The sequence below is a fragment of the Artemia sp. Qi Xiang Cuo genome, chromosome 17, assembly GCF_049724085.1.
Source record: "Artemia sp. Qi Xiang Cuo chromosome 17, ASM4972408v1, whole genome shotgun sequence".
Classification (NCBI taxonomy): Eukaryota; Metazoa; Arthropoda; class Branchiopoda; order Anostraca; family Artemiidae; genus Artemia; species Artemia sp. Qi Xiang Cuo.
Window position 1 is genome coordinate 36,846,296 of NC_142810.1, and position 27,357 is coordinate 36,873,652.

The following is a 27,357-nucleotide window of genomic DNA, read 5'->3' on the forward strand; positions in this document are numbered from 1 at the left end:
ATCTACAGAACTAGTAGGCTACTGCAGCATCAAAGGCAGCTGTTTAAGGTCTCATTTAAAAAGCTAATTTTTATATCCACGTGATTTTTATAAATTCATGTTGATAACCCCGTCATGAAGTGCCATATGGCACCCAAAAGTAGTACAGTCTGGTGCCATATCTGGAGTAGAAAGGCTAGGAAGCATAAAACGAGTACAGTCATAAACTCCATGGTTGAAAACCCACGGCCTGAGGTTTAAAATCCCCCTTCTTGTGTATTCCACCTCCTAGTCCCCCTTAATATTTTTCAAAAATCATCTACAGAATTAGCAGGCTACTGCAGCATCAAAGAAAGCTGTTCAAGGTCTCATTTAAAAATCTGATTTTTATATCCACGTGATTTTTATAAATTCATGTTGATAACCCCGTTATGAAGTGCCATATGGCACCTAAAATTGGTACAGTCTGGTGCCATATCTGCAGTAGAAAGACTAGGAAGCATAAAAATAGTACAGTCATACTCTTTATGGTCGAAAACCTTAAAAATTACTTTACAATCATTCCGCTTGTACACTGTCCCTCCCATCCCCCTAGTAAGTTTAATTAATTGTGGGCTAACAAGCAGAAGTAGTAGGCTATTGCAACATCGTACAGAGATGTTAAATTGCTTATACAAAAGCTTTTGATCATATCTACGTGCTCTTTGAAAATTTGTCTCTATAACTCTAAGTCCCGTATTGCATCAAAAATGGCATTTTTTGGTGCAATTTCTGGAATAGAAGGGTATGAAAAGGGTACCATATAAATCTACATAGTCGAAAACCAATATCCAGAGGTTTACAGTCCCACCTTTTTAGCGCTACCCCTCACAGCCACTTCAGCAGCTAACTAAAGAGCATACCACAGGCCATTGTAACCAAAAGTTTAAAAACGCGTTTTGAAAAAAAAAGATATCTCTCGGTTTCTAAATTTTTTTTATAAATTATCACGATATTGCGTAGATTGAACAGAACAATAATTGTATATATAACACTACAATTTGAGAATTTTCAAAAGCCTGAAACCCCTCACTCAGACAAAGCAACCCAGCTTTAAAAAAGGCTGTTCTTGTTCACTAAAGTCCCCTAGGTGACGAGAAAACGGTCCATAATCAGCCGTCAAATTTAACCTGCAATCTCAATTAATTCATGTTTCGGATAGGCTATAACAAATGGATATACGTCAGTAACGGCTTTTCAATTTTTTAGTACCTGGTTGGCCTCTTCTGAAAGAAACATGCTACACAAATAAAAGTAGGACTATCAGATTCCTTATTTTACGTTATTTCCAAATATCATGGTTACTTTTATGATAATGCACCCCCCCGTGATGTAGCCCTAATAATGTATTATTCCTTTAACTGAATTTGTGACACGTCATAGGTTCTATGTTGATAATACGGAGTTAGCAGTTTGAACTTGATGAAATTTAGTTTCGCCTAAGACGGAACATTATAATTGTGAGTATAAATACAATTTGAAATGATTTTAACAGTGGATAAAAATGGGAGGAAACACCGTAATCTAATTCATGAAATATGCTGTATTTTCTAAAGTAAGAATTTCATTGCTGCAATGTTTTCTCTGAGGTTCTTTTTTATATAATCAATGGGCCATATCAGCGGGCCATATCACGGTGAGGGTGCATTTTCAGAAAAGCGATCGTGATATTTGGAAATAACATAAAATATGGAATCTAATGGCACCAATTATTTTTGTATAGCATGGTTCCTTCAGGATAGGCCAATCACTGAATATTTACCGTTCTTTTTCATAGAGTCCGAGAAGTTCAAATTTCGTTGCAACATTGCGGCAGAAAAATTGCAGTAGCTTATAAATCTGTATATATTTTTATAAGTAATTGAATTTTTCATCTACCTAAAAAATGTCAGGGATAGTATACCCCATAATTTCTATGTGACAAACTTGCACATTTTATTAATGTAAAGTTTAAGAGAGATGCGAAATGAAGCCTACTTTTAACACCCTGTTTGAACGATAGCTCGTGTTGACATCTATAGTTTCTTTGCCTAAGTTGGACATAGACCTTTTTTACAAGGTTATATTTTGCATTTTTTTTAAACCTAAAAACGAAAAAAGACTAATTTTTTTAAACATAAGTTTTTCTGCTGAAAGTAAAGAGCAAATTCGGATATTAAAAGAACAAAAGTTATTATTTCGTCGTTTAGGCAGCATGTTTTTGCAAAAACTATTTCAAATAAATTGGCTCGAGATTCCAGAAATTCCAGATTGTTGTTGTGAAAGCTTTTGAGGGATATGAAGTAAAACCTATACATGTATAATTCCCTATTTTAACGAAAACTCGAGTAACTTGTTTAGTTAAATCACCTTGAAGCAAAACATTTTGTTTAAGGATTACTGTGCATGTTTTTAAAACCTAAAAATGAACAAAAATTAATTTAAAAAACTGAAAACACAACATCTACGCGATAAAACATGATTAGGAGCACAAGTCCTCAAGTATCCTGCAGAAAATAAAAATTTATAAGGCTCTTAATAGTCTTTCACCGGCCATGAAATCAGTAAATCATAGTTCACAATTTCAATTCTCTCAAAAAGGCCAAGTAAGATCAGTTTTCAGTAAAGCGCAAGTTTTTCAAAATTCTATAAGTTCGGGAAAATCTACGAGTCAGTTTATTTGAACCAATATTGTATTATATGGATTATTTTGATGGACTTTGTTTTAAGGAGCACAGGAAAGGCAATGGGAGACCACGGAATCAAATGGGGAGGAAAAAGTCTCCTGGACTTGGATTATGCTGATGATTTAAGCATCCTAGATGAAAGTGTGAGCAAAATGAATGAAGTTTTAGAGGCTTTGCGAGTTCAGGGTGCTAGAATAGGTTGGAAAATTAATGTTAAGAAGACCAAGTCACTAAGGCTAGCAACAAGTGAATATGAAAACGTGATATTGAGTAACGAAAACATTGATCAGAGGGATAATCTCACTTACCTTGGTAACATTTTTATTAATGATGGTGGGAGCAGCGATGACGTTTAATGTAGAACAGCCAAGGCTCAGGGTGTTTTTTCACAGTAAAAAAAATCTGGAAGAATAGGAAGATAAGTCTGCAAGCCAAGATTAAAATATTAGAAGCTACAGTGATGATAGTGGTAAAATATGGTTCTGAAGCATGGACGTTTCGAAAAGCGGATGAAGATTTCCTAGATGTTTTCCAGAGAAATTACTTAAGGATTGTTTTGGGTACCCGTCTGACTGACCGTATTTCAAACAATAGGCTATACGAAAAATGTGGTTCAATACCGCTTTCTAGGTCTCTAATGAAAGAAAGGTTGAGGTGGTTAGGGCATGTTGTTCGGATGAAGGATGACAGATTGCCGAAGATTGTCCTTTTCGGCCAACCATCTAGGGCTAAACGGAAAGCAGGTCGTCCCCGTCTGGGGTGGGAGGACGTCATAAAGAAAGATTTAAAGGAAATGGGAACTTCGTGAGCGGGTGTAAAAAGGGAGGCTTTGAATAGATTGGGGTGGAGGAGGAGCGTGCGTAGCTGCGTTTGCCTCAGGCGGCTTGGTGCTGCGATGAGTTGTTAGTAGTAGTAGTAGTAATATTGTAGATATACGTTGCATAGACTATGAAGCAATAGTTTTGGTTCGTTTTAAGTTTTATCTTAGCTCTTTTCTTCCATCAGAAATTCATTTTTTTAACTATGCTTTTTAGTCTAAAGAAAATATGTAGAATACGTAATGCGAAGAAATATTTAAACAGGTAAGTAGCGCAGCTACTAGGCAGCGCAATAGCGCTGCCTAGTAAAGAACGATGTTGGCACAATGTTTTATTATTATTTTTTTTCTTGGTTTTAGACCAAGGCACTTCGAATCGAAGGAGTTGTCGTAGAAATGTCGGAAAGGACTCATTCGATTGGAAATTGGGGTGGCTTGTGCCCTTTTTAATAGTCGACGGTGATTGGAAGGCAACTAACACCCCTTCCATACCCACCATTCCCCAAAACCCATCCCATCAAAAATTTGCGATGGCCATTTCGTTCAGTGTAGTTGATTTCCGGATACAAAATATGTTTTTGGGAATAACATTCCCCCAGGACCCACAGAGCAAGGGTTTTAAGTTGTACCGTGGGGGTACATAAGAACGATTTTTGCACAATGTATCAACTATTATTTTTTCCCTTTAGAACAGGGTACTTCGTATCGAAGAAGTTGTAGTAAAGACTTCGAAAAGGGCTCATTCAATTGGAAATGGGAGTGGCTTGTGCCCTTTTTAATACTCGAAAGTGATTGGAAGGCAACTAACACCCCTTCCACGCCCACCATTTTACGAAACACGTCCAATCAAATTTTGAGATAGCCATTTTGTTCAGTGTAGTTGATTTAAAGATAGAAATTGTGTTTTTGAGGAGGAAACTCCCCCACAGCCCTCAGGGGAAGGGTTGCAAATTATGCCTTGGGGGCATATAAGGTTTTAATAGAAAGCGTTGTCATAGAAAGTTCAAAAAGGCTCATTCGATTAGAAATTCAAAGTGCTAGTACCCTTTTTAATTGTCAAAAGTGATTGGAGGGCAACTATCCCCCCTCTCACGCCTACCTTTTCCCCAAACACATCCAATCAATATATCGAGACAACAATTTTATTATACGTAGTTTTAAGTTCAGGAAATTAGGTCTTTGAGGATGACAACCCCCCCCCCAACGCCCTCAGGGCAAGAGGTGTAAGTTATGCCCTGGGGGCATATAAGGTTTTTATAGAATGCATTTTTAATAGTCGAAAGTGATTGGAAGGCAACTAACACCCCTTCCACGCCCACCATTTCCCCAAACACATCCAATCAAAATTTTGAGATAGCCATTGTTCCACGCAGTTTAAAGTTCAGGAAATTACACCTTTAAGCTGGACACTCCCCCCACAGTCTTCAGGGCAAGCGTTATAAGTTATGCCCTAGGGGCATATAAGGCTTTTATGGAAATCTTTGTCATAGAAACTGGAAAAAGGGCTCATTTGATTGGGAATTCAAAGAACTAGTGCCCTTTTTAATAGTCAAAAGTGATTTGAGGGCAATTAACCCCCCTCTCACGCCCACCTTTTCCTCAAACACATACAATCAAAATTGTTAGATAACCATTTTATTCAACGTAGTTGAAAGTTTTGTAAATTATGTCTTTAAGGATGACAACCCCTCCTCCCCCCTACAGCCAGGGGCAAGGCAAGTAAGTTATGTAAGGCAAGTAAGTTAGTAAGTTATATACTCAGGGCAAGGGTTGTAAGTTATGCCCTGGGGGCATATAAGGTTTTTATAGAAAGCGATGTTGTAGAAACTTCAAAAAGGGCCCATTCAATTGGAAATTGAAAGAGCTAGTACCCTATTTATAGTCGAAAGTGATTGAAGGGCAACTAACGCCCCTCTAACCCCCCCCCTTTTTTTCCAAACACATCCAATCAAAATTTTGAGATAGCCATTTTGTTCGACGTCGTTGAAAGTTCCGGAAAATAGGTCTTATAGGATGATAACCCCCTCAGAGCCCTCAGTGCAAGGTTTGTAAGTTATGTCCTGGGGGTATATAATGTTTATATAGAAAGTTGTTGTACAAATTTCAAAAAGGGCTCATTCGTTTGGAAATTGAAATTGCCTTTTTCAATAGTCGAAAGTGAGTGGAGAGTAATTAACCCCCCTCTCCCGCCCACCATTTCCCCAAACACATAAAATCAAAAGTTTGAGATAGCCATTTTGTTTAACATATTGGAAGGCTCTGGACATTAAGTCTTAGAGAAAGACAACCACCCTAGCAGCCCTTAGGGTTAGCGTTGTAATTTATACCCTAGGTGCATATAAGGTGTTTATAGACAGTATTATTGTAGAAAGTATAAAAGGGACCACTTGATTGGAAATAAAAAGACCTAGTGCCCTTTTTAATAGTCGAAAGTGATTGGAAGGCTTGACATTTTTACAGTAAAGATCGATGTGGGTATAAGGTATTATTATTTTATTTTTTTTATTTTTTTTTTAGACCAGGGAACTTCGTATCGAAGGAGTTGGCACATCGAAAAGGGCTCATTCGATTGAAAATAGAAAGGGCTGAGGCCCTTTTTAATAGTCGAAAAGATTAAGACCCCTATGCCTTCCCAAGGCCAGAACATAATTTGCACTTTACTGAAAAAAATACAAATCAATGTGCATTGTTAGTTTAATAAACACATACTGATATTTAGCAATCAAAATCTTAATACTATTTGATTTTTTAAAGTTTTAAAAGTAAAAACATTTACACTTTTTTCAGTAAAGTGAAAAATATGTTCTGGCCTTGGGATGGCATAGGGGGTTTTTAGCCCAACTCATGTTAATTTCTGCTCGTTTTGAATTTGACTCGGTTATTTATTGTAATTTCTGTTTGTTTAGGTTTTAATTTATTTATCGATGCTGATTTGTGGTAGTTTCACTCTTGGTAGATTATTTGATTTTATTTTTGCTCATTTTTGTTTAATCGAGTTCTTTACTTTTCTTTGAAAAACTTATTTTGTAGAAAGTTTTTTTTAATTAATACAAGAGAAGAGGCAACCCTGGGTATACTACTACTGCGAGCTTATCGCCGCATCAAGCCACCCGAGGCCAACATAGCTGCGCCCGCTAATACTCCAACCCGCTATATTCCAACTTTTACTCTATAGTTTCTCCATGAAGTTAACATTTCCTTAAATATTTTCTTATGGCCTCTTCCTTTCCCTTTTAAGACCGCCATGCATTTTTTTAAAACTGCCATGTATTTTTTTTTTTTTTTTTGCGCCCCAGTTGGGAAATCCAAAGGCAGGATTTTTAGCCACCTTCTTATGGTTTATTCTTTTCCCTTTTTAAGACGTCATTTGCTTTGTGTGGCCCCAACTGGATTGCTCAAAAGCATGATTGTTAGCCATTTGATTGTTTTATTAAATATTTCCTCAAATATTTATTATGGCCTCTTCCTTTCCCTTTTAAAACTGCCATGTATTTTTTTTTTTTTTTTTGCGCCCCACCTGGTAAAACAAAAGGCAGGATTTTTAGCCACCTTCTTTTGGTGTATTCTTTTACCTTTTTTAGACGTCATTTGCTTTGTGTGGCCCCAACTGGATTGCTCAAAAGCATGATTGTTAGCCATTTGATTGTTTTCTTAAATATTTCCTCAAATATTTGTTATGGCCTCTTCCTTTCCCTTTTAAAACTGCCATGTATTTTTTTTTTTTTTTTTTGCGCCCCAGCTGGGAAATCCAAAGGCAGGATTTTTAGCCACCTTATTATTGTCTATTATTTTCCCTTTTTTATACGTCATTTGCTTTGTGTGGCCCCAACTGGATTGCTCAAAAGCATGATTGTTAGCCATTTGATTGTTTTATTAAATATTTCCTTAAATATTTCTTATGGCCTCTTCCTTTCCCTTTTAAAACTGCCATGTATTTTTTTTTTTTTTTTTTTTTGCGCCCCAGCTGGGAAAACCAAAGGCAGGTTTTTCAGCCACCTTCTTATGGTTTCTTCTTTTCCCTTTTGAAGACGTCATTTGCTTTGTGTGGCCCCAACTGGATTGCTCAAAAGCATGATTGTTAGCCATTTGATTGTTTTCTCAAATATTTCCTCAAATATTTATTATGGCCTCTTCCTTTCCCTTTTAAAACTGCCATGTATTTTTTTTTTTTTTTTTTGCGCCCCAGCTGGGAAATCCAAAGGCCGGATTTTTAGCCACCTTCTTATGGTTTATTAGTTTACCTTTTGAAGACGTCATTTGCTTTGTGTGGCCCCAACTGGATTGCTCAAAAGCATGATTGTTAGCCATTTGATTGTTTTCTTAAATATTTCCTCAAATATCTGTTATGGCCTCTTCCTTTCCCTTTTAAAACTGCCATGTATTTTTTTTTTTTTTTTGCGCTCCAGCTGGGAAATCCAAAGGCAGGATTTTTAGCCACCTTCTTATGGTCTCTTCTTTTCCCTTTTGTAGACGTCATTTGCTTTGTGTGGCCCCAACTGGATTGCTCAAAAGCATGATTGTTAGCCATTTGATTGTTTTCTTAAATATTTCCTTAAATATCTCTTATGGCCTCTTCCTTTCCCTTTTAAAACCGCCATGTATTTTTTTTTTTTGCGCCCCAGCAGGGAAATCCAAAGGCAGGATTTTTAGCCACATTCTTATGGCTTCTTTTTTTCCCTTTGGGGACGTCATTTGCTTTGTGTGGCCCCAACTGGATTACTCAAAAGCATGAATTTTAGCCATTTTCATTGTTCTTCTGCAAAAGTAGCCATTTAATATTTTAAACCTTTGCATTGTAATCTTTCTTATATGACAATCCTAAACAATTGGGTCTAATCATTTTGCAGAGCTTATTGTTTGGCATGCAGTCATTCAACTCCGTGCTTAAAACTATTCTTCGGTAATTTCTCTGCAGAGCATCCGCTGTAACTTCCACAACTTTTCAATGTGCTCAAGTTTCACGGTCATGCTTGACAACTGTCCTTATCGAAGTTTTTATTGTCTAATCTCATTTTCAGGAGTTCCAATTCACAAAACTGTAAGGGGAGGGGGGGGGGGGGTAATTTTTTTTTTATTTCGATCTTCTTAAAATGAAATATCGAAATATAAAAAATTCAAAATCTAGAGGGATGGCAGTTACTCTCCCCTGCCACCTCTGCTCAATTGATGTCGCTGTAGACGAGCAATCTTAGAAAAAATTCATTTCTAAAGCTGCTTTTCCCATCCTTCCAAATCAAGAAGAACAGGATTAAAAAAAAAAAAACATATATATAAAAAAGAAAAAAAAAACAAACAATAAAACCACCACCCAAAAAAAAAAAAAAATGTACAATTGGCGCAAACTGATCCACGTAGGGAAAAAATGCTATTATAGAGTTACTTCAGTGAGGACACCAGAGTAACTGAGTTACTTCAATGAGGACACCAGAAAAAAAAAAAATTTTTTTTTTTTTTTGGTTGGTTTTATTGGTTTTTAGTTTTTTCTTCTTTTTTTATCCTGTTCTTCTTGTGTTTCTTTCGTGATGAAGACGCCGTGTTTGGATACAGGCGAAATATCCGCGTTGTTTTGCATTTGTCTTTTCTTTTCTATCCACTGGCCACAGTCTCGTTTGTGTTTTTTTTTTTTTGTTATTTTTCTGTTTGTTGGTTTTTGAAATGCAACAAAAACAGGAAGTAAGGAATAAAAAAAAATTTAAAACAATATGGCTAGGATAAAACACAAGGTTTTTGAAGTATTAAAACATCGATTTGATCCGATCCACCGAGACCCTAATGTTCCGTAGCTAAGAGGTCACAAAGAGTTATGTATATTTCATATTGTATATTTGTGGAAAACTTCATTCAAAAATAAATATGCTTCCTTTAAATGCAATATTAGTCCATTGTTTTATATCTAGGGCCATACAAAAGCAGGCTGTCCCCGAATTGGGTGGGAGCATGTCGTAAGCAAAGATTTAAGGGAAATGGAGATTTCTTGGGACGGCGTAGATTGGGTAGTAGATTGGGACGGAGGAGGAACGTGCGTAGCCGTTCTGGCCTGAGGTGGCTTGGTTTTGCAGTGAGTTAGTAGTAGCTGCAGTAACGGTAGTTTTACATCTTATCCGACCATAAATGCAAAAGAACTGTAAAAAAAAGTGAGAAATTTCACCTCTTTGATAAAAGTCAAATCTCTTGCCAAAAAATACGCCGATTGTGCTAAGCCATTTTCTCGGCAAAATTGCAAAGCATCTTCATGACACTTAAACATCATTTTCATCAGCATATGTCTTTTGGCTCTATTCACTTGACACTTCATCCAGGGTTGAATTCTTGATAAAATTGGATGCATAAATTCCAATTCTTTTTCTTTCTGTTTGATTCCATTATCCAGAGTATTTTGACAGACTTCTAAACAATGTATCATTGCTACACAACACATGGCTTGCTCTACTAATAACTCACCAAAACCAGGGTAGATGGCATTGATGTCCTCACTAGTACGAACCGCTGTATAGACACGACATAGATACTCTTCCATTACCAGCTTTTGAGCTTCCTAAAAAACAAATAATTGAATTATACAAAGGACAAAACTTGTACTAAAACTTACAAAAAAACAAAACGATCAATTATATTAGTAACATAAGTGCATTCAAGTCTTATCAGCCACATTTTTTAAACACCCAGCAATTCAGTGATTTTGAGGAAACAATCGTAATTAGCAACGAGCTGGGAACTAAACTGATTGTCTGTGAAGCAACTGCAATAAAACACAAATCAAGCAGCAATACGTACTTAGAGATTTGGATGAGTACATACTTAACTTTATGTACACGAATTTAATAAAAACAAATTAATACAATTTAAAATCAACAGAAGACCAAAAGGAGCTGTCCAAAAGACTTTTAAGACAAAAGGTTACCTGCCAAACAAAGAAGAAATACAATAACAAGTTGTTCAAATGCTTAATTGAACGGTAATAGCTTGAAACGGCATCATGTTTTGTCAGTCTTAGCTGGAATTTTATGAAGTGATGATGCTAAGTTTGCCTTAATTTTTAACGAGAATATTTCTTATCGGGATTAAGATTTTTATTGGTTTCTTTCTTCTAGTTTTTTCTTCTATTCTTATTTTCTTCTATAGTCCATTTTCTTTTCGTTTTTCTTCTATTTGGCCGAAGACAGCTGTTGGTCATACAGCCAAAATATTAGCTAAGTTTTATTTTAATCACTATTTTCAGAAAATATCCTCACTTTCATTAACTTCTCGTTTTCCGAATAAATAATGTAATGTACGGATAATAAGACATTTAGAAACGGTAAAAAAAAAAAAAAAATCCAAATAACACACAGTAATAAACGTAGCTGAGACCTTACACAAATCAGATAATAGCCGATATAGGCTTTATTATTGTCAAGTGGACTGAACATGCTCAAAATGATCAAACTCACTGTGATGATATCAACAGTTGAAAAGCTACAAATCAAGTCTAAATTATTTTACCACATCTTTTAAGGTCAAAAGTGCGAGATTACAAACAAAAGATGTAAATCAAAATGGACAAGATTCTACCATCAGCAAAAATTGCGAAAAAAAAACTTCGACGTTTAGAACTGACGTTACAGAAAACAATTACAAGAAAAAATCTTCAAAGAATAAAGGGATTTTTTCAGAACCTTAATAAAGTCTCTTAACATGATTCGATTATTTTTACTTGTCATCAGCAATAAGCTGATGAAAAAGAAAATATAAAAAAAGAAGAAAATATAAAAAAGATATAAAACATAGATAAAGAAGGACTATAAAAGGAGAGTCAGTAGAGCAATGGAAAAATAATTAATTAATACACATCAAACAAAGTGTGGTGAATGAACTACAAATAAGAAGCAACCTTTACCGACGTTAACGGGAAATCCAAGGAAAAGGGATTTTGATGACAATACGTGTATCAAAAGGACAAAATGTCAACAATGATTATACAAATGTAAAATTAATTAAGTTTGAAGTTATCTATCAGAATTTACTAGCATAGAAAATCTGAAGTTTTAGAAATACAACCCCCCCCCCCCACAAAGGAAGAGATCTTGATAAAAAATAACACGATCAGGGTCAACATATCTGAAACCCGGATATTTTGCATTGTTTTAGAGAAGTTAAGTTTACCGGAATGCCTGTTTATTTGTTTAATGATTGTTTTTCTTTCGCGGTGATGATCGCATCAAACTAAAGTTCGCAAAATATCGAGAAGTGGTTCATTCATACAAATTCTAAGCTCTAGTACCCTTTTAGCAACAAAAGAGATGACAACAAAGCAAAATACCAATTTCTACTATTTTATGCAAGAAAATAACAATTTTGGTCTGAACAAGGCCAAATGCTATCAAGCCAAAAACCTGAGATGGCCGGCGGTCGACTTAGATTTAGAACTATGAAGAAACTAATTTCATACATCCCAGTTTCTGAGGCCATATTACAGGGTATGGGCAAATTTGTTCCTAGACATATTTTTTATTTTAAACTAAGCTTTTCTGATGGAAGTAAAGGGCGAAGCTGAAACTTAAAACGAACAAAAACTATCGCATCACAGCCTATGCAAGTATATCAATAAAACAAGCTAAAAAAAAAAATTCTAGATTTATAGAATTTTTAAATACTAGCACTTTACTGAAAACAAAAAAATATATGATCCTTGTAGAGTGGAAACGTAAAGTATAAGCAGAGAAAACAGAAGAATTCTGCTCTTAAAACCACATCCTGCTTTTTGAGTAGATCATGTTTTCAGTAAAGTGCTAGCTTTTCAGGGTTCGACACAAATAGGGAAATAGCAAGAGTCCAGCGCCGTCATTTGGGTGGGGGGTGGGGGATTAAATCCCCTTTATTTTTAAAACACCTTTTTTTTTGTTGGGAGAGGGATGTTTTCATTGAGAATTCTTTTTTTGGTATTTTCACCAAAAGAATTGGAAAACAACAAATCTGCCCCCTTCCCCAGATTTTGAAAAATATATGAACTGACGCCACTGCCTGAGCTGGTTAATTTGAGCTAGTTTTAGATATATTTTTCATAGGCTGTGAAGCAATAAATAATGTTCATTGCACATTTCAAATTTGCTCTATACGTTTATCAGAACAACTTCGCTTTTTGAACAATTAATTTTTGCTCGTTTTATTTTCTTTTATGGAATTCATACGATAAGCCTGTGAGAAACACCTTTGTTAAACATTGGCGGGGATACAAAAAAAACAGGTTAACGCGAGTTTCAGCTAAAATAAGGGTTTTATTAAATATGAGTTTTAATTTTTAGCTCTCATAAACTTTCCAACAAAATATGTGCACCTTTGCCATTATAGATAAGAATACCGAGGGGTATAGGATCACCCTTGTCTTTGAGAAAGCGCAGATAGGAAATTTAATTAATTATGACATATCCAGATTGAATTATATTATAACTTTTTGATCGATACACTTAGTGTATCGGATCAAAAAGTTACCCGCAGCTATGCGTGTATTGTATTTGTGTTTCAGATTGCAGAATCCACTACACAAAATTTTTAAAAATCCCGCGTTCCTGTTATCCAACAGTCCGTGGTAACGAGCTGTAAGTAAGGAGCGATACGGCCCAATTTTTGTAGGGGGAAATACCGCCAAAACATCAAGCACTCTTAATGAAAATCACAGCTACAGATTCAGCAGAAGAACCCTGCTGTGGAGGTTTCAAGCTCCTATACACAAAAATGTGGATTTTTGCATTATTTAAAGAAAGATCACGGATGCGCCTTTATTTTTTTTTTCCCAAGGGTGACCGTATCGAACCAGTGATCCTAGAAGATAGGAAAAGGGCTCATTTGATCGAAAATCAATAGTTCTAGTCCCCTTATTAAGTGACCAAAAATCGGATGGCAGCTACCCCCCCCCCCTCCATGACCTTTTTTCCCCAAAGTCACTGGATCAAAATTTTGAGAATAGCCATTTTGTTCAGCATAGTCGAAAGATCTAGTAATTATATCTTTGAGGATGACTTGGCCCTCCAGTTTCGGGGAAAGGCTGCAAGCTATGAATTTCGCCAATTGTTTAAATATTATAGCATTGGTTATTGGGAAGTATACAAATATTTTTCGAGGGGAAGGATCTGGTGAATTGATTACGTAGGATGATCTTTCCATGGACCAACTTTCCACGGAAGAAGGGAATTTTCCATGGAGGGCAGCCAAATTTCCCGGCATTATTTAAAAACGATTAGAAAATAAAACTAGTTTTATCAACTGAAAGTAAGGAGCAACATTAAAACTAAAAATGAACAGAAATGATTACGTATATGAGGGGTGACCCCCTCCTCAATACCTAGTTCTTCGCGCTAAAGTTTTTTTTATAGCTTTTAGAAAAGCTTAGGCTATAATTCTATACTTTCAGTTGTAAAAACCTGTTTTTTTAAAATTTAATTCGAAGAAAGGTTTAATTTTGCTCTTTAGGGCTATGAAATAAGCCTTCTATCAGGCACATAGCCAAGAGGGAGGTAAGAGGAGCAAATCGGTAAAAACAACAAAACCCCTTATAGTATCTAATACAGACAGAAAGGGAACACATTTTTCAGTCCCGTACATACAGTATCTGTCCCTTGTCTAAACGATAACTTTCAGAAAACTTACTTGTACATTTTAAAGAAAGTACAAAACCAGTTAAACCATACTTCCTGGAATTAGCTAAAATATCAATTTACGAAAATTTCTGAAATTTTCATTCACCTAGTTTTTGGATTTTGTATGACATACTCTTTTGAATCAAGAGCTTCAGGCAAACAAACATAAGAGCCGGTTGCAGTAAGACCATAACAACCTACCTTATTGACCATTTTGTTCTAAAGCCTTAACTAAATAAGGCAGTTAAACCCTAGTTCTTGAAAACTCACAGGGCGTAAGAAAAAACTATATGCCGCAGGTAATAACATCACTCAGGTACACAATGAAAAATCCAATTATTTTTTAATTAACCCTCGGAAAAAATGAAATCGATTTTAGCATTGACTCAAAAGTCATTGGTCAAAATGACTAGTCTGTATGTTTAAACCATTAGCCTCGGCATAAGTCATCCATCAAAAATCAGGACCCATTCTCTGCAATAAAGACAATAAATAGGTTTCGATTTTAATGCAGCATTAATAACAATTGGCCAATTACAACTCGCAATAAACAAATATTTCAAATGGAAATTCCTCTATTATCTCGCGACGGAAATTTATGAATATTAATAAAGACACTCTGTCCAGCTTTTCACCCCTTAAGGTCATCATTTACTAGAGCAGAACTTTTTTTAACGCAAATATTTGAACGTAGCCGTATTATGGATCCAAGTGCGTTTCTTTCTTGTTTTTTTTTTTTTTTTTTTTTTTACTTGAACAATAAAATAAAATTAAAGAATCGTGTTGATTCGTCATTTGCATTCTCTGGTTCTGGTTCATTCTCTGGTCTGGCAGCATTAATTGGATTGGTCTGGTTCTGGTTCAATTCTAGTTCTGGGCCGATTCTATCGATTGACGATGTCTTCTAAGTCGCTGGATGCATTCTTTTTTAATCGTCTTTGTTCAGAACACAAGCTTCGGTATTGCGTTGTATGCAAAGTAATAATTTCAGATTATGGCTATTCTAAACCTGCTTTTTGCAGAGATTTTTTACACCTGATTGGTATGTTCAGAGTTACACTCCTGTGTCTTTTTTCCTTCTTTTTTTTTGGCATTGAGTGTGTCTAAAATGAACAGGGAAAGAGATGATAATAAAATATTGGCTGAAAAGAAAGAAAACATAAAACGAATACCGTTTCAATATCCAACTCGTCCATTTCTTGTTTTTTTAGCTCAGCGACGACACTCTCCCTAAATTGAAGAAACCAGCCACGAGATTCCTTCTCTAAAATTGATATCAAAAGAGGCATAGCTCGCTTCATTGAATTACGACAAAACAGTCTTAAGTCAATTTCCAGGCCAGAAGGAGTCGTAAATGTGTAAGGTACTGGAGGGACTCTATCTTGCGGTGCCACAGACAACCTATCCTGTGACACCGTGCCGAGTTGGTCGACCATGAAACGACATAGCGAATCTAAATCGTCTTCTTCCGATGGCTAAAACACACATACAATAATCATTAACTGTTTCAAACTACTAAAGGAGAATTTTAAGAAAGGTTCAATAAAGTTACACCAAAAAGAAGAAAGAATTAGCATTACCCACCAGTATCACTTTTCTTTCATAATCCATTTTCATAATAAATCTTTGCCCCTTTTGTTTTGTTTTTGTTTTTTTCACACTATGGGACTGCCTGGTCTTTCTCAATTATTTGTTTGTTTCCTTAAGCGACTTGCGCCCCTATTAATTGAAAAGTTTAGTATTAACGTGAAACAAATTCATTTTTTGTCTCAAGACGGATTTCTGATTAAACTGTTTTCCTTAAGAAAAAAAACTCCTATGTTTATTCAGGAAAGCTGTTTTGACAAAAACCAAATGGCCTTTTCAAAAAAAACAAAAAAAAAAACAGAAATAATTTGGCGTATAGAACTAATTGGGCCGGCCGGCTACTTATATCTAGACAAATAGGTTAAACGAACGGATTTAAAAACCGGTGTTGGGTGCTGTAAGACACCCAATTATCTATTAGACAAGTGTCACCTTTCTTTTTTTTGAAAACTAACTTTTTCTTTACGTAAACCTTTGTAACTTTGTTTTTGTAAATTTCTTTTTCCTTTTTGCAAGTTTCTTATGATTACGCGATCGATTCTTTCTTTAATCGCAAAGCTGAGTGACCCATAGCTTAAATCAGCCAAGTTATAAGACATTCAGTGTTTTTGTCTGCAAAAGCATGACTCACCTTTCCACATAGATTTCTTATCACATTTTTTTTTTTTTTAAAGAGAATCTTAACTTCTTTCATTGCTTCCCTCCAATCACCGTATTAGGAGTCACACTCTGCGAATACTGATACTTTTTTTTCTTTTCTCTGATCGGTTTCTCTTTCTCTTATCGGGCCTTTTTGATGAAGTTGATCAGTTATCTTTCAGTTTTAGTTTAATATCAGACTTTGAAGACAGTACACAGCAAGTCTTTTTTGTATTACTGCGCATTATTTTACACTATTTTCCTGGTCAGAATGGTAAATATTATAAGATTTACAAATTTATGCGATTCAAAAGTGGGAATTCCAAGCTTTAGTTTTGCTATTTCTCGACAAGAAGTTACAATATCAGGATTTAAGAGGTTTTCGCCTCTAGGCACAACCTCCACTCAGTTATACCCCCGGATATGCACTCCCACCCCACCACCTGGCAAGATAGTTGGAGGTAGTTTTAAATAATAGCAGAAGTATTGGGAGTAATCCTTGTTGTAAGATTCTCATGATGGCTTTAGACTACAGGTGTTGTTAGCTTGTAACTATAGCCTATAGATATTCTCATTTCAATAGCAATGTAAACAACCCTCATACCGATAGCTTTACACTGATTTCAATAGCCAGCATATGCAGTGACACTGCTTATTGACTTTGCCACTGCGTTTTAATTCTCTTGTGAGAACTAGAACGTGGAACACAATGAAAGGGGATAAAGAATATTTTACAAAGAAAAAATTAGCCCCCGTTTCTCGTTTCCAGTGAAAAAAGCAACCTAGCAGCCAAAGGACAACCTTACAAGCCACCTCAAGATAGATCCCAAACAAATACGCGGCTTTCACCGAAATGGAAAAAATGAGACTAACGGTGGTTATATATTATCACCCTCTTGATCGAAGATGGGTTCAAATTGGCAATTCTATTCACCAAAGAGAGCTTATACAGCCTGTGTCCTACAACAAGCACAAATAAGTAATTCAACAACAGGATATTCCTTCAGCATATTCAACGACCATCATCAGCAGAAAATATAAACAAAATAGAATAAATTCTCGGTAGCTGCTTAAGGTAAGGACTCACAACTACATCAAAGTTATGCAGCGATCTCATGATTTTAACCTTTGTAGAAAAAAAAATAAAAAAATAGAAGCAACAGTAGCCGCAGAAACTTACATGATAGCTAATTCTATTTCTCAGCATTTATCTGTTTCATTGATAAATGATATTCCAATTTTGGATAAATTTCTAAAACTGAATAGCTTTTTAACAATGGTAGTTAAGCTCAAACTTAAGAATTAGCAAAAGCAACGTGCAGATGCTGTTTCATTGTGTTATGAATCTTCCGTTTTAAAAAGCTCCATTTACCAGTAAATATTTATGAGGCGAAAACAGATAAAAATAATATGGCCAAGGGTCGTTTTGTGACATAACAGAAAAATAATTAAACGCATGAAATTGCCAGTGAATGTGAATAAACTACCACCGAATATGGTGCAAAGAGCACGCCTTGTAACATTAAAATTTATTTATTAACTCAGAAGTTTGTTTTGACTTAAGAGATACAGAGGCACACCTTAGACTGGGTGCAATCACAGTGAAAACTTTAACTTGTCATTACCTCGGATAAACGAAACCCTACAAATATAAAAATTACAGCCATAAAAAGTACTTACAGGACAGATAAGTTCAGCGACAAGAAACCGAGATCTTTCATCACTCAACTTTGATGCAAGGTTCGGCGAATGCAAGGATGGGATTCCAAAAAGTGCATCTAGAAAAAAAATGTTATATATATATGGGATGAAGAATCGGAATCGCGATAATGGTGGTTTTTCAAAGGATAAGAATCGTATCAAGGATCGAGTAAATTTCCGATTCTTTAAACAGTTCCATTGCGTAATTCAGCATTTCGCTAAAAAAAAAATCAAATATTAAATCTATTATGTTGACTCTCTGAGACTGATTAAATAAATAAAAAAAAAACTTTTTTTAATTGAAAGTAAGGAGCAACATTAAAACTTGAAACGAACAGAAATTATTCCATATATGAAGGGTTGCCCCTCTTCGATACCTTGCTCTTTACGCTAAAGCTGATAGCACTTTTAAAAAAGCTTCCTAATCTAATTAAACCTATTCTGTTTCAGTAGCCGTTCTTAAAAAATGGGACAAACAGTCAAACTTTAGCGTAAAAAGCAAGGTATTGAGGAGGAGACAATCCTTCATATACGGAATGATTTCTGTTCGTTTTGAGTTTTAATGTTGCTTATTACTTTCAGTTAAAATAGCCTGTTTTTTTTATTATTTAATTTCGGATCGTCTTTCAAAGAATGCCGGTAAATCTGGCTCACCCTCCATGAAATACACCCCCCCCCCCCGTCAAATTCCCTCCAGACAGTTCCATCCCCGCTGAAAATCTCCCCCCCCCCCTTTAAAATGTCTTGCGAACGATTCAGCCTAAAAAATAACTCCTTAGCATACTGTCATTTGAAAAAGACTTTAAGTTCTAATCGGTTTCTCAATCACTCTAGAAATACCCCCTTCCGTAGGAATTTTTTCCTGGAAATCAAAACACGCAGAAAATAGCCCCCGGATAATTCCCCCTGAACGTCTCCACATGAAGGATTGAGTTGGCAAAGAGAATGTACGACAATTAAAAATAATTTCGTATAGAAATTCTGTCAAATCCCCCCAGTGTAAAATTTTCCCTGGAATTCATATCCCGGAAATGTCCCTCCACAAAGAAGATCCTTCCAATGAAAATTCATCCCAAGCACCAACTCCCCCCCCCCCTCCCCCCGAAAAATGTCGGTATACTTCCCGATACCAAATACTATGTGTAAACAATAGGCAAATTTCATAAATTACAGGCCTCTCCCCAGGGACTTTGGGAGTTTATTTAACCACTAAAGAAATAATTATTTTATATTTCAACTACATTAAACAAAATAGCTATATCAAAATTTTGAGCAGATAACTTTGAGGGAAAATAGGGTCTGGGAGGGGGGCCAGTTGCCCTCCAATGTTTTTGGTCAATTAAAAGGGCACTAAAACTCTTAATTTCCGTTCAAATGCATCCTCTACCAATCTCCTAGGACCATTATTTCGATACAATCATCCATTTAAAAAAAAAAAAAAAAAAAAAAAAAAAAAAAAAAAAAAACGCATCCATGATCTTTCTTCTGGCAAAAATAGCAAAATTCCACATTTTTGTATAAAGGAGCTTGAAACGTGTATAGTAGGATTCTCTGGTAGCCTACACTGATGGTGTTATTTTCATTAAGATTTCTTGAATTCTTGGGGGCGCATCCCCCCAAGATCACGCAGATCACGGAAACGCATCCGTGATCTTTCTTCTGGCAAAAATAGCAAAATTCCACATTTTTGTATAAAGGAGCTTGAAACGCGTATAGTAGGATTCTCTGGTAGCCTACACTGGTGGTGTAATTTTCATTAAGATTCCTTGAATTTTAGGGGGCGTTTCCCCCGTAGTTCAAAAATCAGGCAAATTTTCTCAGGCTCGTAACTTTTGATGGGTAACACTAACTACTACTACTACTACTAATAACAACTACCCGCAGCACCAAGCCGCCTGAGGCCAACACAGCTACACACGCTCCTCCTCCATCCCAATCTATTCAAAGCCTTCCTTTTTACACCCACCCATGAAGTTCTTATTTCCTTTAAATCTTTCTTTATGACGTCCTCCCACCCCAGACGAGGACGACCTGCTTTCCGTTTAGCCCTAGACGGTTGGCCGAAAAGAACAATCTTCGGCAATCTGTCATCCTTCATCCGCACAACGTGCCCTAGCCACCTCAACCTTTCTTCATTATAGCCCTAGAGAGCGGTATTGAACCACATTTTTCGTATAGCCTATTGTTTGAAATACGGTCAGTCAGCCGGGTACCCAGAACAATCCTTAAGCAATTTCTCTGGAAAACATCTAGCAAATCTTCATCCGCTTTTCGAAGCGCCCATGCTTCAGAGCCATATTTGACCACTGCAGACTTATCTTCCTATTCTTCCAAACTTTTTTTATCTGTGAAAAACACACTGAGCCTTGGCTATTTTACTTTTAACATCTTCACTGCTCCCACCATCTTTACTAATAATACTACCAAGGTAAGTGAAGCTGCCCACCTGATCAATCTTTTCATTACCCAGCTTCACCTTTTTATCTTCACTTATTCCTGGCCTTTGTGACTTAGTCTTCTTAACAATAATTTTGAAACCTATTCTAGCACCCTGAACTCGCAGAACCTCTAAGACTTCATTCATTTTGCTCACACTTTCATCTAGGATGCTTAAATCATCAGCATAATCTAAGTCAAGGAGAATTTTTCCTCCCCATTTGATTCCGTGGTCTCCCATTGCCTTTCCAGCGCTCCTTAAGACAAAGTCCATCAAAATAATCCATATAAAGGGGGATAGAACACAACCCTGCTTAACTCCTGATTTAATACAAAACTAGCTGCTAACCTCATTTCCTACCTTAACCGCATCAGTGTTATTCTCGTACATAGCACTAATCACTTTAATGTATTTGTCTGGTATACCATACAAGGAAAAAACCTTTACTAAAGCTCTTCTATCAACTGAATCAAACGCTTGCTAATAATCTATAAAACTGAGGACCAAAGGTGTTTCACAAGTCAGGCACTTCTCAATTATTAGCCTAAGAGTGAAAATTTGGTCGACACATCCTCTATCTTTTCTAAAACCGCACTGTTCTTCTCTTAAAGCTTTGTCTACAGCACCTCTCAGTCTAAAAAGTATCATATTACTAAGTAATTTACTACATACACTAAACTTGATGAATTTTATCTATTTTGATATATCTATTGATATCAAAATTTAATTTTTTAGAGTTTCGGTTACTATTGAGCCGAGTCACTCCTTACATACGTTCAAGTCATACGAGTCACTCCTTAACAATACTTTTATTTTTTGTTATTAGTGATCTGATTTTACTTAATAGTATTGCTTAAGAAAGTTTATTTACAACATGGACATTTAGTGTTCAACATATTGTTAGTTTATACTAGTTATTCGGTTATTTTTATTCCTTTGCTTAGTAAATCAAATTTCCTTTCCTCAATGCATCAATGAAGCTAGGGTAGCATTTTTATTCAATTATGCTATAATATCTCGTATCCTGAGGTGATTTTTTCTTACGCATCTTAAAAATACTTTGGAATCCTTTTGACATAAACAAAAAATCCATAACCACAGCCCGACACATACAAAATATTTTATCTCGGATGGGAACGAATTTAATAGAGACACAACTTCCGAGAATAGGCAAGTCATGCGGACATTATATTACCCAGAAATTATTCTGGCTAATAATGTTGATGAAGGGCTGATACATCGTGAAAGATGTATCTCTTTATAAATAATTTCGTGAAGATTAATATATAAGTACGTTTTTCTTTTTAATTTATTCGTGTTTTTAGTTGATTTTGTTATGTTATATTCTTTTTTTCCTATGGCCCGACTGTTTTTTTGGAAATACATACATACATACAAACAAGATATTAGAGGGAAAATTTCAGAACTGTCAAAAACTCGAGGGCAACTTGCCTGAGTATCCCCTTTTTTCGTATACTCCTGATTAGCTATTAATAAGTTAAATGTAATAGTTTTTTAACTGAAAAACCAGCTACTGATGAGGATAAATAATTAAGAGAGAAATTTTGAAATTAAAGCTATGCTATTATATAGCTCGGAAACTTTAATTTCCTTTTTTTTTTATTTGTGGCACTTTATTGAGGTGGGTATGTTAGTTTGGGTTCTTTGATTTTATATTTTTGTTGTAAAGCCTCACGATATCTGACGCTTAAAAAAGAGATTAAAGTTCTTTTCTGTGGTTTTTCCTCTTTTATCTTTATCTAATTAATACCAGAAAGACGCAGAAGAGCATGTTCTGAAGAAATCTCAGAGCGTTGACAGTTCTCTATTGTGTTTCGTCATTTTATGCTATCTTGTGTCTTTAAAATTTGCCCTCCTCCCTTTCTTCTAAGAAAGAAGCCTGTGCCTTTTGAGGTTGAAGGATCTATTAATCCATGTTTTGAACAATTGAATAACATATTGTTTTATAGTACTCTTTTCCACTGGATGTAAAACCGGATTTAAAAAGGAGTTAAGACTTTACACTAGAAAGTTTGGTAGTAGGAGAAATAAAACAACGAAAGAAGTCTCCCCTTTAGTTCTGTTTAAAATAACGACTCTTCGTTATATTGTTCTTTGTTGGAAAACAAATGAAATATAGAAGGGCCCTTATTGATATACACAATGCAACTCATTGAGCCTTCCGTATCAGATGATGGATCTTTATGCAGCAGATAACCTTTGCGAAACAGAAAAGTGAAAAATCGTGAAAAGGTATAAGCGCTAATGTACATTTTGGGGCAGACAAGAAAAAGGGCAGGGACATAGGACTCGCCTTCCTAGACTCGCAAGATTCGTACACCTGCAGTAGATGTACCACCTCTGCGATCGAAGCTCTCTGGCTGGTCAGTACGAGCCCCTGAAAATTTGGGGAAATCTAGAATAAAAAATCTATAAATACTCTATAAATACATCTACCCAACAAGAGGTGGCTGAGGATCAGACATGACTGGTACAAAAGTAGTTGCAAATTATCAGGCTCTTAAACAGGAGATCATAACTTGTGAACAATTCTACAAATTGGTCATCTTGAAGGTAGGAGTTGCCCGTCCCCTCTGGTATTCTTAATTATACTTACAATGCCGCTAAATTAAGGACAATTAATGTTGTGAAATACAATAAGTAAAATATGAATCAGTAGCATTGATACGAGGCACATGCCATTTAGGCAAAAGAAGTCAGTGAATTTATAAAAAAAGAAAAAAAAATACAACCCTTTAGAGAGGCCAGTATTTTGTTTGTGATTTTTCCTAGATATACGACTGATGAATAAAAAATTCAACGATCAAAAATTGAGCATATTTGTTGTTATTAATTTCTAGGCCTGAAATTAAGAAACCGCTAATTATTGATATTCGACCTTTGTACCAGAGACATAACTAATAGAAACTTAATTGGGTAATGTAGCTACCTAATGTCTTATAACTATTGATGCATGATATATTATTAATATACTTTAAGAAAAATTACATTATTTATATAAAACTTTTTTGATAATATTGACGTATGAATATATATGATAATATTGATACTGAAAAGCAAAATATAACCATTCTTGGAATAAGGAATCGTACTGGAATTGTACAAGAATTATTAAAATTCATAAAAGTTCACCAAAAAAGGAAGAGAAATTACCATACAAGTGAGAGCCAAGCCTCTCACCCCAGTCGCTACTCTTTCCCATAAATTTTAATTTAAGAATTACTGACAGGCTATTGGCAGGTACTAAATACGACCTCTTGGTAATAACTAATGTTTCATTTATCTTTAGTCTTCCAAAAAATTTCGACAGACAATTTTGCTGCTTCTGAACATTTGAAAATGCGCAAGAGGGTTGAACTTTTTTTTTAACTTTTTTTTTTAATAAAAGTCGAACTTTAGAGTGAATAGCAGGGGATGGATAAAGAGTAATTTTTGTTCCTTTTCAAGTTCTATCGTCACTCCACTCGACGACGACCTGACAACAATGGTACCCTATATTAAACAATAAGCTACAAAAATATACATAACAATGTTTGAAATTACAAATTTTCCAATCAGTTTAAAATCAAGTCAATTTAGCGAATCGTCATTCTTGCACTAAAATTCATTATTGTTTATTATCTTGTTTATTAATTTATAAATTCAATATTATTATATTGTTTATTATTCATTATTTTTTATTATTGTTTCACTAAATTCACATGTTCTTGCTAAACGAGTTTTAAGACTCGTGTTCACAAATTTTCCAGAACTCTAGTTTAAATCGGGCGAAGATGCCACATGATACACAGAAAATTCTTTAAACACACTTAATATTAGAGCGGTATCGGAAAATACGATTACACTTAGTAATACAATAAAGAAAAAAACAGCGATCTCTGTTCTGCGGAATGAGCGTATTCATCTCCAAGCCCTCTAAATCGAGAATATAAGTGCAAAACTAACGTTTCAAGAAACTATAATTCAAAATTTTTGACACTGGAAGGGGAACATTCGCACATTGTATGCTTTTAATTTTAGAATTTTGAGCTCCAAAAATAAAGAGCAGGTAGCAGCTAAAGCAACCATTGAGTCTTCAAGTTCGTACTCGTCGATGCAACTGATCGGTGAGCAAAACACTTGCCTCTTCCTCTAGACTCAACTTTCTATTAGACCCCGTATTATTATGCATCTATGTTTTTTATTTATTTATAACCCATTGCACAAAAAGGAAAATGATGCAGGACAAGTAAAACAAAGCAAAGAAAATAAACGCTTAAAAAACAACAAATATTAGGCCGAAACATTAAAAAGCACATTTTGCCATTCATGGCCAGTTTGCTTACTTGACATATGAGAGCTAAGCTCACATGGCTTATCACATGGATCTCATAAACTATATTTCCCATGAGATACAAGTTACGAGTCCATGGGGGGACTCGCAGCTGAAACTTAGCATATCTAAAACGGAACTAAACAATAAATATTTGGAATGGCTACACTATCATAAACTCTTGCAAGAAGGGCCCTATTTAAATCGAATTTGGAGCTTAGGATCGTGCCATAAGAACGACGGACTTTGCTGTCCATATTTTCCAACATTAGCAGCTTAGTTTTCTTAAATTCTCCCTAATTGGGAGACCAAAATAAGTAAACTTATCAAAAGGCGTAACTTCAGTATCATTCAAGCCTATAACCACATCCTCAACTCTAGTCACAACTTACTTACTGAAAATCAAAACTTCACATTTTGTTACATTTAGGGAGAACCCAATTTCACGGCAATTTTCGAAAAATATTGCAACAGGAATAGAGTTGGTAATGAACTGGCAACGTTGCATTATTATACACTATGGGTGAAATAATCTAACCCTGTTTAACCCCAATACTAATTGGAAATTTCATTAGTCAAATACCCTTTCTAGGAATCCTTATTATAGCTTTCATATAGCGTTACATGTATAGAATAAGGTTGACTAAATTTAGCAATATTCCGCTGTTCAAAAGCTCATTCATTGCATGGGGATGCAATTCCGAGTCAAACGATTTGTTAGTGTCATAAGTTCCAAGAGCTAGGGTTCCATTAGACTCATCAGCATCAACCAATAAATTGCACAAACATTTTAGAGCATGAAAACATACGAGCTTTGGCTGGTATTCAAACTGAAAGGGAGGCATTTAACGAGTAGAACGTAGACTATTAATTATAAGTAATTCAAAAACCTTAGCAAATACACATGACATTTGCTAGGTCTGTACGACGAACACTCACATGGACCCATCCCTTTTTTACGGATCGGTGAAATAAGACCTAAACAAAAAGAATCAGGTACTACAACCACAGCACAAAACCATTTGGTAAAGCAACGAAAGATAACAAATAAACTTATAAGACGCATTTTGGAAACGAAGGCCACATACACCATTATAGCCCGTTGATTTCTTCTTTTTAAGTTTTCGTATTACATCACCTGCACCTTTGATACCAACTACAAAGGCACCTCGCCCGGCAGTCAATCATTTAATTCACTTGCAATTTTCTCACACCTTTTGGCATCAGGTTCAGCAAACTGTTTCTTAAAATATGAATACCATTGTAACTCACTAATATTAGCTGATAATTAAACACATAGAGATGTAATTTAGACTACGAAGTTAACGGCAGCTTAAACCTTCCCTCTCCCCCACCACATGAAAAGCTTCGCGTGACTTTTTAACCTTTTAATCTTTAGAAATCAGTAATTTTAAAAAAAAAACCTGGTTATGAAAAAGAAAATACTAAATTATTAAACAAAAATCGATATAGACAACTTACCGAAAATCATGCGAAATCCCGTGCGTAGAGATTCCAGAGATGAAAGCAAACTAAAAACATCGCCATCTATTCTATTTCGAGCTTCCACTACAATTAGTCTTGCTGCAAAAGCTATGTCATTAACAAAGGACTCAGCTGTCCTTACTTTGCCTTTTTGAAGTAACGGACTCAACTTCCAAACATGATTTTGCCCAGAAAAATTTGAACTTTCTACACTGAAAACCCTAAAATAAATCAAAGTTGATACCATATGTTTTAAATCATTAGTAAAATACTTGGACACACAGTAGGAATAGAAGAGTTGTCCGCCTTTTTGAAAAACCTTGTACAAAAACACGACACCCACCCTACCCCTACGCTTATAAACCATAGTGCACCTTCAGTAAAGATGGCATTAAGACATGTTTCAAACAGAAAAATAATTATCAAACAGATCGTTCTATTATATGGTCACTGATATTTTTTTTTTACCGTCAGCAATATCTTTGGTGCTGTATTCCATCATTCGGTTTTAACAAATATAAAACGAGTGGTTTTAAGCAAAAATATTTAGTTCGAATTCAGGACATTACAAATAGCTTCAGTGCAACAAAACTGACCAACAACTTGAAAAGAAGAAGCAGAAAGTCCCATTATATCACTGCTAGAAAAGGACAACATCGCTGAAAAACTGAAAGAAAAAAATCTTCTTAAAACAGATGGTGACGTATTTTTCATTGGAGGAAAAATTTATTTAACTAATACAATAGAATCATGTCATGCTTGCAAGCCACGAACAAAGACCACGAAAAACTTGTGTATTCTTTTACTGTTTACTGTTTATTTGATTAAATCAACATAACAAAAAACATATACCCCCAACAGAGAGCAAAGCTCGTAAAATTGGGTAAAAAAAAAAAAAAAAAAAAAAAAAAACATTTTCTCATCACAACAAAAGAGAGAAAGAAAAGAAAAGAAAAAAAAAACCTGGTTAAAGAAAAAAACCAAAAACATAATAAACAGAAAGAAAACAACCGCTGGACAAGTGAGGCACGGAAGGCTATCCCAACATTGGTAACAAATAT

The 27,357-nt window shown here is 35.3% G+C and overlaps 1 protein-coding gene across 1 annotated transcript in view; it reads right to left on the minus strand.

Annotated features, from left to right (window-relative positions):
* LOC148942152 (uncharacterized) overlaps positions 1-27,357 on the minus strand; it is a 146,309-nt gene that overhangs the window by 75,512 nt on the left and 43,440 nt on the right. Inside the window, exons 5-8 of the mRNA XM_089103692.1 lie at positions 26,294-26,517; positions 18,021-18,118; positions 15,287-15,589; positions 9,650-10,036 (exon numbers count right to left, since the gene is read on the minus strand). Of these exons, the coding sequence (XP_088959818.1) occupies positions 9,650-10,036; positions 15,287-15,589; positions 18,021-18,118; positions 26,294-26,517 (1,012 nt within the window). The remainder of the gene's footprint in view (positions 1-9,649; positions 10,037-15,286; positions 15,590-18,020; positions 18,119-26,293; positions 26,518-27,357) is intronic.